Source organism: Palaemon carinicauda, chromosome 11 (genome assembly GCF_036898095.1).
Source record: "Palaemon carinicauda isolate YSFRI2023 chromosome 11, ASM3689809v2, whole genome shotgun sequence".
NCBI lineage: Eukaryota > Metazoa > Arthropoda > Malacostraca > Decapoda > Palaemonidae > Palaemon > Palaemon carinicauda.
In genome coordinates, this window is record NC_090735.1 from 84,921,935 (window position 1) to 84,939,434 (window position 17,500).

Consider the following 17,500-nt stretch of genomic DNA (forward strand, 5'->3'; position numbering starts at 1 on the left):
TTGTACTGAACTGCGTTCATTTAATTAAATATAATGGTTTTCACACATACAGAAAATTTGTCCTACAGTACAATACTAGTGACTTTTTGGTTGATCAATGGACTCGGAAGTATATCAAATATTAGAAATGTGATTTATTGCTTCTGCATATATAGGCATGGTTAATTTTGACAAACAAATATTTTTTATACATGTTCGAGAATTTCATATGCTCTTTTCTGTAGAAATCTACTGTTTATTTCGTTAATTTAATTTTAACTTGTTAATGGAGTTAACTGGTATTTTGAGTATTTTGTAAACATTGTTTAGAGCAAGTGTTGATTATTTTCTCTTTAAATTACTTGTTTATGTTAACGCTTGTTGAGTGGTTCTTTGGCAGGCTGTTTACGCTTGTAATTATGTTGTGACAAGTATAAGTTTCTGGAGGATCAAGGTTTCTGGTCTTTGTCAGAATAAAGGAAGTCTTCAAAAGGTTAAACACATTTTTTCTGAAGATTAGTATAGTGTAACCTACATACAGGAATACTGCCTTATAAAATATATACAGGAAAACTTGTTTACTGACACAATTTGTGGCTAACCACAGCGTTTGTAACTATAACAATATTTTGATTTGTGTTTTCTTGTGTAATTATATAACTATTCATTGATCTATTTTTATATTTGTGAAATTTCTACTGTGTCATGTACAACTTATTCATACTTTGGAAACTTCACATCCATTGCCTTGTTTGAACATTTTCAAAACTTTCAGGCTTTATTCACATTACTTATCACTTTAAAAAAAAAAATTATTCTGTATTTTTCAGTTTTTTACCATCTTTTATTGCTAGAGAATAAATAAATATCAGCTCCTGATACACTTGTTTGTTTCTGCCAAGTCAACGTTTTAAACTTATTGGAAGTTGGAACGCGCCAGTAAATTAAAGAAAAAAAAAAACTACAACTTGCCAGCTGTGTCCTGCACCAGTCCTGTCAACAAAGCCGTTCGTAGCTGTTATAACGAAAGTACGCAACACAGCGTGTCTAACATAGCAATAGAGCGTTTTGCCGAAGTTGGACAATCGTTTCGCCAGTGTTGAGTGTTGGTCATACATCAACAAGTAATTCTTATCATGAACCAGGAAGAACAGAACGCAAAATTTACTGACGGGAAACAGAATCCTGAAATGATCAGGAGACCAGAGTCTAACACTGAGCCATGAGATGAAATTTCAGAGGTTCAGCCTGAGACCAGACAAACACACAATCTAACAAAAAGAGGTCAGGAGGCCTACATTGAGAGGCGTGACAAATTTTGTCAGCAACTAGGGGACCTCTGGTCAAAGATATAACCTGAGTTAGACGAGGTACGAACACCACCTAATGACATTCAGTTGTTGCTGAAGGCTCAGGAAAAACTCCTACAGTCTTACACCAGGTACCAAAGACTAGTAGATGAGTATGGAGCCTATCTGAAAAGAATGAAAACGCCAGAGAGTATCAAGGACCTAAATGCATGTACATCTCTCACGGAAGTTCGTTCAGCAAAAGTGAACCTTGCAATTAAATTGCTCTACAATCACTTCATCAACCTGACACAAGCATAATATACAAAGTCAAGATCATTAAAGAGAATCAGGACTTCGGAAAGTGGGAGTTCTAGAGGATCTGATTTGTCAAGTCTAGCATGGAGAAAGTGTGCCAAAGCAGAGGCCGCCAGGGTAAAAATGGCCTATGCAGATAAACAAGCCATAATCTATAAGCAAGTAACACTTAGAAAATTAGAACTTGAACAGGAAGCTGCTTATGCTGATAGGGAGAAGGCTGAACTAAAGGCCACCTTGAACCGTCTCAAGATTCAAAGAAAAGCTGCCGCTGCAGAGGCTGATGCACATGTCATAGAATGTGACGACAGTCAGGCAGTAAGCCTTCTTCCTGAGGAGACTGAAGACCCACTGCAACGTGTGCCAAACTTTGTTAAAAATCACCCTGGCCCTGTCAAATTTCCGGAACCAACTAACCAGCAAGAAAAGACACAGACTACCGTGACAGCATAGCTTAACTACAACGCTCCTGTTTTTATTCCAACTGTGAATCAGACTTTGCTACCTGTGGTACCTACTGTCTTACCCATAGAATCAGCACTTCCAGAAGGTACAACTGCTCCTGTACCGAGACCTACTACTTCTAGTCAAAAACAGGATAGTACACCAGAGTTCCTTGCCACAAACCAGATGGCATATGTTCCTGTGTCTAATGTGAATTACAGCCAGAATACCAGTCCTACATAAAAAATAACAAAATTTCTCTTGCGCAAAGATTTCTTATTTTCTCGACTAACTTTAATGACCGGGCAGAATCCTGCCATGTATAGAAAGCAAGTTTTAAGTGCATCATCAGGGAACTGCAGTTGTCAGACTCCGAACAATTGGATCTTTTAGTCAAATGGCTATGAGTCGGCAAAGCATGCTGCCAGTATAAGATTGTCCAATGCAGAAAACCCTAGAAGGGGCTTACAAAGACTCTGGTAGAGACTTGATGAGCGTTACAGCACCCTAGAAATGGTGGAAGCATCCATCAAGAACAAACTTGCTTAATTTCCAAAACTCATGAATGAAGACAACAGATGCCTATACAAGCTTTCTGATATTCTGTATGAAATAGAATACTATAGGGAAAATCTGAAACTCAGACGTTTGCTTGCCTACTTTGACTCTTCCTCTGGAATAAAACCTATCTTCAGTAAATTACCAGGAGAAGTGGGTGATGAGAACTTCCAGGTATAAATCCCAGCATGATATTACCTTTCCTCCCTTCAAGGAATTTACTTCCTTTTTCAAAGAAATGAGTCAAATAAAGAATGACCTGGGAATTGACCTTGAATCAAACGTTACATTAACAGTAAAAGAGGCCTTGCCATGGATCGTACCTCAGTTCAACAGCAAGATAAATGTCTGTAAGACAGCAGTTGACCAAAAACCTGAAATTTCTAGCATACAACAGTATATATGCATTCTTCATAAAAGTAAACATCTACTGAATGAATGTCATGGGTTTAGAGTGAAGTCTATAATAGAATGCAAAAAAAGAAATACTGAAGGAAAATAATGTATGCTACAATTGCTGTGAATCAACCAATTCCAAGATATCTTGCAGGAATGTGGAGGCAAACAACATGCTACAGCACTACATGTTACTGGAGGGAAATTATCAAAGGACATTCTCCAAGCAGCTCACGGCAGGGTGCCTGCAGAAATGGCTGAAACTAAGACAAATCCAGTCAACTCTTCTTTCACAGAGATCTGCAAGGATTATGGTAGTAAATCATGTGCAAAAATACTCCCAGTGAAGGTGTTCCACAAGGACAGTCCACACAAGGTTGTGCAAATATACGCCATTATTGATGACCAAAGTAATCTGTCTCTCACCTCACCTGACTTCTTCAATCTATTCAACGTATGAGAAAAGCCAGAAAATTACACACTGTCGATATGCTCTGGCAGAGTAGTTATTTCAGGCAGAAGATGGAGAATCTTCGTCATAGAATCAACACAAGGTGACACGAGATTAGATCTTCCAACCTTAATAGAACGTGATCACATTCCCAACAATCGGGATGAAATTCCTACACTGGAAGTCGCAATGCATTATCCTCACTTGACTGATATCAGAGACACCATTCCACCTATCAATGCTAACTGTCACGTTTTACTGTTAATTTGAAGTGATTGACCAGCGCTTTGGTCCGCAAAGAGCTCCATATGCTGCGCAGCTAAAACTTGAATAGGTGATTATAGGAGAAACTTGTATCAACAAGCAACACATTGTAATTGAACTTAATATCAAATTAACCAACATTTTACCAAGTGGACAGCCATCAACATTTGAACCATGTATCAACAAGTTTGATATAAAAAAAAAAACTTCTCAGATCCCATAAAAAAAGGACATGCATTCATCTCTATTTGAGAAAACAAATAATTATGACAAGCCAGCGAAGTCTTATGAGGACAATATGTTCCTTAAGCAAATGGACAAAGTATTTGTGAGAGACGCCAGTAGAAGTTGGGTAGCACCATGACTGTTCCATGTACCACGCCAGCCTCTGCCAAACAACAGACAGCAAGCTCTTCATTGTGCCGTGCTACTAGATGCCAGTCTACGAGGAAACCCAGTAAAACTGGAGCACTTTCTCACATTCATGAGTAAGATTTTCGACAATAACCATGCAGAGCTTGCTCCACCACTCAAAGATCACGAAGAGTGCTCGTACTTACCATTATTTGGTGTCTACCATCCTAAAAAACTTGACAGTATCTTGTTGACAGGCCCAAACCTAACCGACAATCTTTTAGGATTGCTTATACGTTTCCGCAAAGAAATGGTGGCAGTAACTGCTGATATCCAGCAAATGTATTACTGTTTCCTGGTAAGAGAAGACCACCACAACTATCTGCAATTCCTATGGCATAAATATAATGATATTGACGATGACCTTGTAAAATACCGCATGAAAATTCATGTGTTCGGAAATAGTCCGTCACCAGCCGTTGCCACGCTCGAATTCAGGAAAACTGTTCAGGCATCACGAAAAGATTTCAGCAACCGGGTAACAAAATTTGTTCAAGAAACTTCTATGTAGACGATGGCTTTACATCATGCACTACAAAAGAGGAAGTTATCAATCTCATAAAAGACACTAGCCACATTTGGGAACCTAAGGCTACACAAAATCGCTTCAAATTCTGAGGAAGTCATGAAAGCCTTTCCAGCCAATGATCTGGCTTCAAACCTGAAGGACTTAGACCCAGAGGCTGACAGTAAGCCTTTACAATGTTGTCTAGGATTAAGCTGGGATGTAAATACGGACGAGTTCTTGTTTCAGTTGTCATCTGAAAATAAACCTGTAACATGGAGAGTAATATTTTCAACAGTTAACAGCATTTATGATCCGCTCGGATTCCTAGCTCCACTCATAATATATGGTAAACTTTTACTCAGAAAGCTAGTTTCAGAGACTGTTGATTGTGACCAACCCCTCTCAGACGAGACAGCCACCGAGTGGATATCTTGGAGAAACACCCTGCTGGAACTTGAAGAGCTACGCATATCGCGCACTTATGTGCCTTACCTCAGTGAAACTGTCTCCAAGGAGCTTCATGTCTTCTCTGATACATCCGAAAAAGCCATAGCAGCTGTTGCATACCTTTATACAACAGACATCAGTGGTACACCCAGTTTGGGTTTTGTTCTCGGGAAAGCAAAGGTTGCATCGACCGGTGTCCATACCATTCCATGTCTAGAATTATGTACAGCTATGTTAGCTATAAAAATTGCACAGTGCATTACAGATAACCTAGATATAAACATAGAAACAGTTAAGTACCACACAGACAGTAAAGTTGTCCTAGGCTATATCAACAATGAAACCAGGAGATTCTACACCTACGTAGCAAACAGAGTGGAGCGCATCAGAAGATTCTCTGATTCCAGCCAGTGGAACTATATGCCAACGCACCATAACCCGTCTGATTCAGCAACTAAATCTTCTGAAGCTCATGAAATTCACAATAGCGAATGGTTATTTGGACCAAAGCATCTTACTTTGCAATAGGAGGAAACTTCTGAGACTAAGTTTTAGCTTCTCGATCCAGACAGTGATAAGGAAGTTCGCATAAAAGTGGACATAAGGAAGACATGTGCTACACTTGCGCACAATATAGGAATAGACAGATTCCTAAATATCTTTACTTAGGCTTCACTTGTACGAGGAGTTGCCTTTTTAAAACAGTTCTGCCGTTCACAGGGTCATTAGGGCACAGTCTTTAACTTCAGTGGATGCTCATATCAATGCTGAAAAATTCATCATAAGGTCAGTACAATCGGAAGTTCACCGAGTAGAAATTGACAGTCTTCAGCAAAATGAACCAGTACCAAAGTGGAGACAGATAGCCATCCTCAATCCATTCTTGGACGAACAAGGGATACTAAGAGTAGGAGGCTGAATAATCAATTCTGACTTGAGTTTGAAAGAAAAGAAACCCATAATTGTACCAGGATGTCATCATATAGTAACGCTATTAGTCAGACACTGTCATGGTAAAGTCAGACATCAGGGTAGACACTTCACTAATTGAGCAGTTAGATCTGCTGTATTCTGGATGGTTGGAGTGAAACGCTTGATTTCATTATTCATTCACAAGTGTGTGACATGTCACAATCTAAGAGGAAAGAAGGAGTGTCAAATCATGTCTGATTTACCAGAGGATTGTCTTGAACTGTAACCTCCATTTACTAATGTAGGAGTAGATGCCTTCGGACCATGGACAATTGTTTCACGTAGAACTTGTGGTGGATATGCTAACTTCAAGTGTTCGGCTATACTTTTCTCTTGCCTAGTAATTAGAGCTGTTCATATTGAGCTTATTGAAAAAATGAGCTCCTCGGCTTTTATTAACGCTGTCAGACGGTTTATATCTCTAAGAGGTCAAGTGAAAATATTCCGGTCCGACCATGGAACTAATTTTATTGGTGCAGTCGACAAGCTGAGAATAGACTCTATTAATGTCGAGGATGAACCTTTCAGGAACTTCTTGTACAATTCTAGTACTACTTGGAACATTAATCCACCCTATTCCTCTCACATGGGAGGAACATGGGAAAGGATGGATGGCATCAGCAGGAGGATACTAGACTCCATGTTGTTAAACAATACTGGAAAAAGCCTAACATATGACGTACTAAGCACGTTCAGGACAGAATTGTCGCCTATAATAGACTCCAGGCCTCTAGTACCCGCGTCAACAGATGTCTTCACATCGCATCAATTAGGAGATTTCAATGAAAGAGACTTAGGCCTTGCATAGTGGAAACGCGTGCAAGCCCGTGCGACGACGTTTGAGCGCAAGACAAATAAGCGCCGGCAAATGAGCGCCGACGTATGAGCGCAAGACACTTAAGCGCAGTAACATTTGAGCGCTGACAGTTAAGCGCCAAAATCTCTCTCTCTCTCTCTCTCTCTCTCTCTCTCTCTCTCTCTCTCTCTCTCTCTCCAATGTTAAATATAATTACAGTCGTTTGGTTATTAACATTAAAACTTGGAATTATCCCTTTTAGGAAATATAAACAAAACTTTTAGGAATGTAAACAAAACTTTCTTAAAGGGATATTGCTTGAATATATTTATTTCTTGAAACCCACGGTATGGAGAAGCTAACATCTACCAAAGGAAAAGTAAATTTATTACACCAAGGCTATGTTTACAGACTCGACAGAGTGCTGAAGAGTGGGAAAGAATCTTGGCGCTGTGTAATAGGAACGTGCAAAGGAAGAATATACGTTTGTGGAGATGAATGCACATCTGCCAGTGATCACAACCATGTGCCGGATCCTGCAAAGTCAGCTGCTAGCTTATCTATAATGAGGCTTCGTGAAAGGGCCGCAACATCAAATGATCCACCAAGACGAATCATTCAAGAGACCCAGCTTAATTTGCAACCTGAAGCAGTTGCTCTTCTTCCAAAATATAATAACCATGCAACAAATATGGAGAGAAAGGGTTGAATTTATGGCGCTCGAATGTCGGCGCTCATATGTTATTGCGCTCAACTGTCTTGCGCTAAATTGTCGGCGCTTATTTGACGGCGCTCATTAGTCTTGCGCTCAAATGTCGGCCAACCGTGCAAGCCTTTGCCAGAATCTTCAGGTCTCGTTTGAGAAAGGAGTATTTACCGCTATTACAGCAACGACAGAATTGGATCGAGCATCACTGTGATCTCGTCAAAGGAGATGTGGTCCTACTTAAGGACAAAAAAACTTTTTTACCCAATAGCCTATGGGTGAAATAATGAATCCTCTGAAAAGTTTCAATGATCATGTCCAGAAAGCTGAAGTGCGTACCATCGTAAATAGTAAACTGACCATCTGCCACGTCCAATCTTGGATATGATGCTTCTTGTAGAGAACTGTTTATAAATCTGTATTTAGTGACATTGTATAAAATCTTTATTATTTGGTATAGTGATATCCAGTAGATATCAAGTGGGGAGTGTACTGAACTATGTTTCTTTAATCAAATATAATGGCTTTCAGACATACAGAAAGTTTGTTTTACAGAACAATACTAGTGACTTTTTGTTAGATCAATGGACTAGGAAGTATATTATATGTTACAAATGTGATTTATTACTTCTGCATTTATAGGCATGGTTAATTTTGACAATCAAATATTTTCTATACATGGTCGAGACTTGCAACTGCTCTTTTCTGTAGAAACCTACTGTTTATTTCGGTAATTTTTTTGTAACTTAGTAAATGGAGTTAATTGATAGTTTGAGTATTTTGTAAACATTGTTTAGAACCAGTGTTGATTTTCTCTTTAAATTACTTATTTATGTTAATGCTTGTTGAGTGGTTCTTTCACAGACTGTTTACGCTTGTAATTATTTTGTGACAGGTTTCAGTTTCTGGAGGATCAAGGTTTCTGATCTTTGTCAGAAAAAAGAAAGTCTTCAAAATGTTAAACACACTTCTTTGGACATTAGTATAGTGTAACTTACATACAGGAATACTGCCTTACAAAATATCTACAGGACAACTTGTTTGCCGACACAATTTGTGGCTAAACAGAGCGTATGTAACTATAACATTTTGATTTGTGTTTCCTTGCGAAATTATATAACTATCCATTGATCTATTTTAATATTTGTGAAATTCTACTGTTTCATGTACAACTTATTAATACTTTGGAAACTTCACTTCTAAGGCCTTGTTTGGACATTTTCAAAACTTTACCAGATTTAGAATTAAACATCAGCTCTCATATTTTTTTATTCTTATTTTATATATATATTTTATATATATATTATATATATATATATATATATATATATATATATATATATATATATATATATATAGATAGATAGATATAGATATATATATGCACATATATACACACACACACATATATATATATATATATATATATATATATATATATATATATATATATATATATATATATATATATATATATATATATATATATATATATATATATATATATATTCATATATATATATATATATATATATATATATATATATATATATATATATATATATATATATATATATATATATATATATATATATATATATATATATATATATATATATATATATATATATATATATATATATATATATATATATATATATATATATATATATATATGTAATAATTATATATTACATGTTTAAAACACATGACCTAATAGGTCACTGTGGAAGTAGAAGCGAGTGTGAGAAGTGCTGTAGTCATATCATAGCAGGATGCGAATACCAAACCTCAGCAATGTAACATTTTTCATGAAGAGTAAGCACTAACCCTCTCCGTGAGAAAGGTTGCCTGTGAGAACGGAACTGAGTATCTTCCGGTATTAATGTGGTATTTATATAAATCATTAAGTGCTGAAATAACTTTAACATGCATATGGATATATGTATCAGTTTTACTCGACGATGTCATACGGAATGGTCATCCGACCAAACCAGCTATACTCCTGTGATTGAGATGTTAACACTGTTGTTCTTAAAGAATAAACCATTTTAAAGTTAACTTACTTCGACTTTACTTGAAGATGTAACATACCAACTCTAATAATTAACACATTTTAGATAACATTTGAAGAGAACCCAAATGTGTGTTAACAACAGTAGCACACTAATAAATGGTGGCAGCGGTAAAACTCTAAGAACCAGAGAAAGATCTTCAAGAACCAGCGAATAAAACACTAAGAACCAGAGAAAGATCTTCAAGAACCAGCGAATAAAACTCTAAAAACCAGAGAAAGATCTTCAAGAAATCAACAGTAATGAATCTACAATTTTGACTAAGTATCATAGTCCACCGAAGAAATGAAACATTTCATACCAACAAATGAATGTTATACAAACTGATGAACTGGATCTTCAATCAACATCCTAAGAAAACCAAGGACTGACATTTAACGTTTACAAAACATTGAAGAAACATATCCAGGAAGCACTACATTAAACGGAAATCGGACCGAAAACATTCACCCAAACATCAAGAGAGAGAGAGTAAATCGGACCGAAAACATTCAACCAAACATCAAGAGAGCGAGAGGAAATGACGACATCACACAACGCCATATAAACCGAAGCTAAGTACAATTTTCTTATTTATTTTAGTATTGAGCAGTGAGGTGTAGTTACCACGAGTCGATAGTCCATTATTACTGGGGTGAGTTGTTTCCTAATCTTCAATTTCCTTTCATTAAAGGAAACTGTGTTCAACTCCGAATTCTCATCTAGAATTTTTTTTTCTCTCTCTCTCTGTGCTAATTCCGTTTTCTTTCAGAAATTCTCGGGAAATATCTTTGTATACCGTTTTCTTTCAGAAGTTCTCGGGAAATATCTTTGTATTAGTATCATTTTTGGGGGGAATTTTGTTATAATCTTTATCATTTAGTGCCTATGCGTTTACGCAATGGACGTCTGTATTCATATAGATATTTTGATAGGATTGCAAGGGGTCGTAGAGATAGGAAAAGAAATACCGTAAACATGACGCCCCCTGTGAGCCCAGCCCCTGGACCAAGTAACCCAACAGCAGGACAGGATAATCCCCTTCCTATTGTGACACTTGTAAATGCTCGCTCCGCAATCCTTCCTTTTCAGGGTCGGGTTAATGGGTTCTTGCCTCAGAATGTGGAGTCATGGATTTCATCCGTCGATGCCCATTTAAATGCCAAACAAATCGTAGACCCTTTTGTACAATTACAAGAAGCTAAAAGTTTTATAGATTTTTCTGAAGGAGATGCGAGTGCGTATTTAAGGGGTGTTTCCTTTCAAGAAGCAGTTACCTGGGATGATTTCAAAGTTAGGCTACGTGCGGTCTATGGGGGTGAAGAAGCCTTGGATGTAGTTTTAACATTAAGAAATACACTTAATCAAGCCACTATGACTCGGATTAATGTTATTGAGAGAGCAGCTCTCATAGCCGATAGGCTTAATGAATATCAAGATATTTTAGGTAATTCCACTTGGGTTACTAGTGATAACATCTCCGTGAAAGATTTTTTATGATTAATGTATTTAACTTGCATGACACTTATGTTGCCTGAAGCTTTAGTGCGGTGTTTTGATAAAAAGTTAACGCCAGCAAGTACGGAATTGGATGTATATAAACAAATAAAGAAACACATGTCTAAGTGTCCCGATCTTGATCCCGTGTTAACTCAAGTTTTTGTAAAAAAGTGAAACAAAGCCACAACAAGTAAATGTAGGTAATAATAGTCAAGTTGCAGGAATGACGTGTTATAATTGCAAACGTCAAGGTCACTTGATTGCGGACTGCAGAACGAAATTCTGTTCGATACATAATAGTTCGACTCATTCATATAGTCAGTGTTACTCGCGTAAGACACAACAGAATCCTAGAAATACACAGTCAATTCCACAGTCAGTTCCATATGGAAATAAAAAGAAAAATCCTCATTTTAATAAGAAGAAACAGCCAAACATCAATGTAGTTCAGAATCCGAAACAAACAATCAGTTCTTCGAATAACGCTGAGCCTGGGTCGTCAAACCAGACCTCGCAAGGTCAGACTAATTTTCAGAATGTGCAGAGCAAAGCAAATACCACATAATTAACTCCAGTGGGGAAGAGAGTGATGTTGGGTCAAGTAGTATTGAATAATCAATTTAATGTTTTATCAGATCATTGTGAGGCAATAGATTTTCCTATGAAACACACGGCCGAATTAAGTAAATCAGTGCATGCTCCCGTAGATTTGCAACAAATTCATACAATAATAAGCCAAAAGGAGTTACGACCAACATTATATGCTGTAAATCAGGAACACAGATCATTTACATTATTTTTCAACTCTGGTAGTCCACGTAATATCATGGATTTGAGGACACATCATTTGTTGTTTTCGAACTTTCCAATAGAAAAATCTGGAGTTAGACTCTCGGGTATAGGAAATAATGAATTAAATGTAATAGGCGTAACTCATGTTTAGTTCAATGTCGGTAAGCGCACGTTTGCCGATAGATTTGTTGTTGTACAAAACATTGATATGTATCCAGCTGTAATTATAGGATACCCATCTATGGGCAATCAAAACATTATCTTAGCCCCTGCCAAGCACGGCGTGTATATCAAAGGAAAATTCTATAAGTCTTCTAATACCTTAAAATCAGTTTTGGATAAAAAGGAGACGACAAATAAAACAGTGACATACGTTGAAGAACCAATAACTTGTCTCGCTAATAAAGAAATGATATACGCGACCCAACAGAATTCTCGTTCACCCGTAATATCATCTTGCACGCAATCTATCGAGCCAAACGTACCTTCGAATTTAATAGTGTAAGTAAAGAAAGCATTACCGGGATCTGAAATATTAATCCTTTCCGACACTTTGAAAACTAACGGATTGTCTGTCACACAAGCTATTTATACAGTAGGCTCACATCAACAATGTAATATTGAAGTCTGTAATCATTTAAATACCACTTTAGTAATTCACAAAAATCAACATATCTTGGATGTAGAAGTTTATAAACATCGTATTCTTACCGTTGCTGAAATCAATCACGCTCAATCAGTTGCGGAGGAATCCCTTTTGCAATCTATTAAAAATAAAATCAATAAAGACATTCAAGACGAAGAAATTCAGCAGAAAATTTTTGGACTTTTAACTGAATATCATGATGTTTTTTCCACTACGGATGGATCCTTAGGAAAAACAGATGTGATCGAACATCAAATAAGGTTAAAGGACAAGCAGAAAATTATCTATGTACCCTCGTACAGACTCCCTATGAAATTCCAGAATGAAATAAATGATGAAGTAGATAAAATGCTAGAAGAAGGAGTCATTAGGAAATCGAACAGCCCTTATAAGTTTCCATTAATAGTTGTACCGAAAAAAGATCAAACATGGCGTATCTGCGTAGACTTCCGTCGTCTAAACGAGGAGACGATCCCTGATCGATTCCCAGTGCCATGTACTCACGATATTTTGTCTTTGTTAGGTCAGAATAAATATTTTACCAGTTTGGACTTACTTAAAGGTTTTCACCAGATATCATTAGAAGAAGATAGTATCCCATACACAGCCTTCAGCACAGCCAGGGGATATTATGAATTTTTACGGATGCCTTTTGGTTTACGTTGTGCTCCCATAACATTTATAAGAATGATTAACATAGTGTTTGGAGACTTGCTAGGAGATATATTGCATGCCTATATGGACGACCTTGTAATCTTTTCCAACACCTTAGAAGAACATCTACGTAAATTAGAACTAGTACTACAGAGACTAAGACAACATAACTTAAGAGTAAAGATTAGTAAGCGTGAATTTTTCAAAAAAGGAATTAGTCTATTTGGGTTTTATGGTGTCAAGCCAAGGTCTTAAAGTAGTCCATGATAAGGTGTCGGCTATCCGTAACTTTCCGATACCTACTACTGTCAAGGGAATACAGCAATTTCTGGGTTGTAGTGGATATTGCAGGCGTTTTATACGCAATTATTCAATAATAGCCGCTCCCTTAACTGATCTTACGAAGAAGGGCATAGATTTCATATGGTCTGAGCAGCATCAACAGGCGTTCAATACCTTGAAAGATGAACTGTGTAGTTCTCCTATCTTAAAATTTCCTGACTTCGGTGAGGAATTCTTCATTGCAACAGATGCCTCACACTTAGGAGTAGGAGGGGTATTGCTTCAGCAATGTGAAAAACAATTTTTCCCGATAGCTTTTTATTCTCGAAAACTGAGAACTTCCGAAAGTAAGTATGCAGTAATAGACAAGGAAGAGCTAGCTATTGTTAATTCACTAGTGCATTTTAAGTTAAAAATATACGGTTATCCCATTAAGGTTCTTACTGATCATAAACCACTAACCGACTTCTTTAAAGGCTTCAACCACAGCCCCAAACGAACTCGGTGGCATTTGATCATTCAAGACTTTGGCGTGAGAATCGGGTATTTACCTGGGAAAGCAAATATCATTGCTGATGCATTATCACGCAACCCCGTGTCATCTTGTACGGAGCCTTTAGCTGAATTAATAGATATATCAACATCCATGCCTATTGTTAAAACGATATCTGAACAAGAAGATTTGGGCTGGAGTGCTGAATTATTACAGACTGAGCAAAGAAAAGATCAGAAATTAGAAAAAATTATAAATGCTTTGAAAGGCAATCATAAGGAAAAGGAATATATAAAGTATAAGCAGCAGAATTATATAATCAAAGACAATATTCTATATAGGACCGTGACAAGGAAAACCCGCAATACACCACATGTAACTAACGACCAGGTAGTGGTACCAATCTCACTTATTTCCACTGTCCTGAATTGGTTGCATTCAAATCCATTGCATGGACACCCGTGGTTCTCATTAATGTCACAGAAAGCCAAATCATTGTTTTATTGGCATACGATGCTTACAGATATAAAAAAACACATAACTAATTGTCGCACATGTCAGGAAAACAAAGGGCATACGAAAACACCTGTCAGCCTAGGGGCTTATCCCGTGCCCAGTCAACCCTTTGAAAGAATACATTTACATTTATTAACAGGATTTTACGAGTCAGACAGAGGAAATAAGCACCTCTTAGTAATTGTAGATGCTTTAACTCGATATACAGAACTAATAGCGCTTAAAACTAAAACTGCGATTGAATGCGCTAGGAAGTTTTACGAGTGTTACATTTGTAAACATGGAATTCCACACATGATAATCTCAGACTCGGGTGGAGAATTTAATAATCACTTTCTTACCTCATTGTGTGAATTCCTTAGCATAAGGAAAATAAATACCATGATATATCACCCAGAGTCGAATGGGCTAGTGGAAAGAGCAAATAGGAAGGTTTTAAATATATTAAGAGTAACACTAGGGGGATCAGACCCCAATTGGGATATTGCAATACCTGCGGTACTGAGTACTCTGAATCATTCATATTATATATTAATTAAAATGTCACCGCACGAAGCATTGTATGGTACCCCAGTTAGAACGCCTTTCCATGTATTAATGCCTACAACTAATCTATCAAATCCTTTAAAAGAATGTATAGATGCAAGCAAAAGTCGTTTTGATATCCTTCGAAAGAATTTAGAAGAATCACAAATCATAATGAAAAGGAATCATGATAAAATAGCGAAATCAACGAATACATATACCGTGGGTGATAGTGTATACATACAGGTAAATGTACGTAAAGGACTCAATTATAAACTAACACCTAAGTTTGAAGGTCCATTTAACATTTTGGAAACATTAATGGCCAATAGGTTTAGAGTTCAAAACATATCCCAACCCACTGATGAGAGAATAGTACCATTGGCTCACATAAGATATTAAAATAAGAGGGAGAGAAGTGAGGGAAAGATTTTTATTTATTTTTTATTACATTATATGTTAAAAGGTTTTCTTCTTAATACAGGAGTAATTACATATATTTTTCTCGTTACAGGTTTCCAAGATGAATTTTTTGTTGTTGGGAGTGATATTGTTCGCTCAGACATTTTTCTCGTGTGGGATGAGCTCTAAAACTAAAAGTATAGATTTTAAATATGGCACTATAGTTGAAAGACAAGAAGACATTTTTATTACATCAAGTAACGTAGTTGTTGAAGTGCGTATGCAAGCAATTTTTCTCCCAGAGAATTACGTCACTAGCTTAAAAAGTGCCATTTCAAGGTTTACTGTCTCATTAAATGAAATGCATAAAAGACATTTTCCTTTTAATACAGAGAGTTCGCTTACATCGACACTAAAAGTTGCAGAGATGCTATCTGACGACTTGCAAAATAAGACTTTCGAGGCAGAATCTTTGGCTTGTGACCTTTTGATGTGGACTGTAGGACATGATAATCTTGAGAAACGTAACCCGTTTATTTTTGCTGCACTAAACATCTTTGGTTCTATTGCAAGTTTAGGTTTAGGAATTTCCAATCGTCTTAAGATTAGTAATCAAAATAAGAAAATTGAGTTCTTGACTCATGAAGATGAATTGATTATGTCAGAACTAAGGAATCAGTTAGCTTCAATCAATCAAATTATGAGTTTAGTAAATGAACATTCTAGTAATATCAATCAGATTATGGAAGTACAGGATTGGTTGGCAACGTTAACGTATTATGATTCAAAAATAGATCACATACATAACAGAATTGCACATTTCATTGAGAAATCAAAAGATTATGTGGAAGCTAACACGTTTGCGACTAAAGGTGTACTGTCACCCCATTTGTTGCCAATAATATACTTAAAGTTAATTGTGGAGAACGGACGGGAGAAATTAGGTTATATTCCTTTGTTAGACGCACGTAGGTTAGAATTTTATTACAGCCTAATTACAGTAAGCGTTGAGAATCATAGGATTATGATTATAATTCCCTTTGATTCTTCCGATGCCTGGCAATCTTACAGGATATCACCATTTCAGACTTTCATGACGAATCACTCAAATCCAGTAATATCCAGTTTGACAGGACACGTATTGATTTCCCCAGACAAGGAAACATATACGGTCATTAAAGACTTGAATCAATTAACTCACTGTTCAGACGCAATGGACAGAAAAATATGTACAGCTGACTCATTTGAATTCCATAAAAATTTAATGGATTCATGCGAGTTAGGTATAGTGCTAGACGGTGCTCTCTCCCATACAAATGAAAATTGTCTGGATAGGCTTTATCCCTTTGACAATAATAAGTTCAATTGCAGACTGAACAACGGCTCGTGGATACGATACGACAAGGCCGGCTTCAATGTATCATTTCCGGACGGATCCATGTCCTATTCCCAAATCTTCGTTGCAGCAGATGGTTGTATCGGGACGTCCCCGAATTACATGGTGCAAGGAATCAAGACTATCATCAGACAACAAGCCTACTTCGCAAACTTCACGTGGTCAACAACAATTCCATCTTTACCTCTCCCATACAACGAACATGTAGCCAAGCGGTTGATGAAATTGACCGAGATGGACCACCCGTCACCGACTTATGCAGATCTACGATTTTACATATTCCTGTCAGCTTTATGCATTACGGTGATGATTTTTATCGCCGTTAACATCTTTGTTTGGCGTAGGTTAAGGTACAATAGTTCACAGCTCAAACAGAACGTTTTGCTATGTTCAGACAAAACTCCTTATTTAATTCAATTTAAAGCCGTTTTAAACTGGCCCCTTCATTCGCTCAAAGGAGTAAAAATGTCTTGGAAAAGTGTTGTGTACGAAAAGCAGTTAGTACGCTAGTAATATGTAATTGAAGAGACTATTGAACATTTGCATTTTAAAAACATTTTTACAAACATTTTAATAATAAAAACATTTAAAACTTAAAGAATCTATGGGCATCTAATGAAATATATAAGCCCTATATATATATATATATATATATGTACGAAACCGTGGTACGTGTACTTACCAGGAATTCGTGTTTG

The 17,500-nt window shown here is 36.7% G+C and overlaps 3 protein-coding genes across 3 annotated transcripts in view; all 3 read left to right on the forward strand.

Moving 5' to 3' along the window:
* Positions 1-17,500, forward strand: part of LOC137650081 (venom allergen 5.01-like) — a 613,638-nt gene that overhangs the window by 97,966 nt on the left and 498,172 nt on the right. The gene's annotated exons all lie outside the window — the stretch shown is intronic.
* LOC137649356 (uncharacterized) lies at positions 4,739-5,596 on the forward strand. The gene has a single exon (XM_068382339.1). The coding sequence runs from the start codon at positions 4,739-4,741 to the stop codon at positions 5,594-5,596; it is 858 nt and encodes a 285-aa protein (XP_068238440.1).
* LOC137649357 (uncharacterized) lies at positions 6,417-6,848 on the forward strand. Its single transcript, XM_068382340.1, has one exon. The coding sequence runs from the start codon at positions 6,417-6,419 to the stop codon at positions 6,846-6,848; it is 432 nt and encodes a 143-aa protein (XP_068238441.1).

What these genes read in the sequence shown, in the direction of transcription:
- LOC137649357 (XM_068382340.1), top strand. Translation starts at nt 6,417, where the DNA reads ATGAGCTCCTCGGCTTTTATTAACGCTGTCAGACGGTTTATATCTCTA.
- LOC137649356 (XM_068382339.1), top strand. Translation starts at nt 4,739, where the DNA reads ATGAAAGCCTTTCCAGCCAATGATCTGGCTTCAAACCTGAAGGACTTA.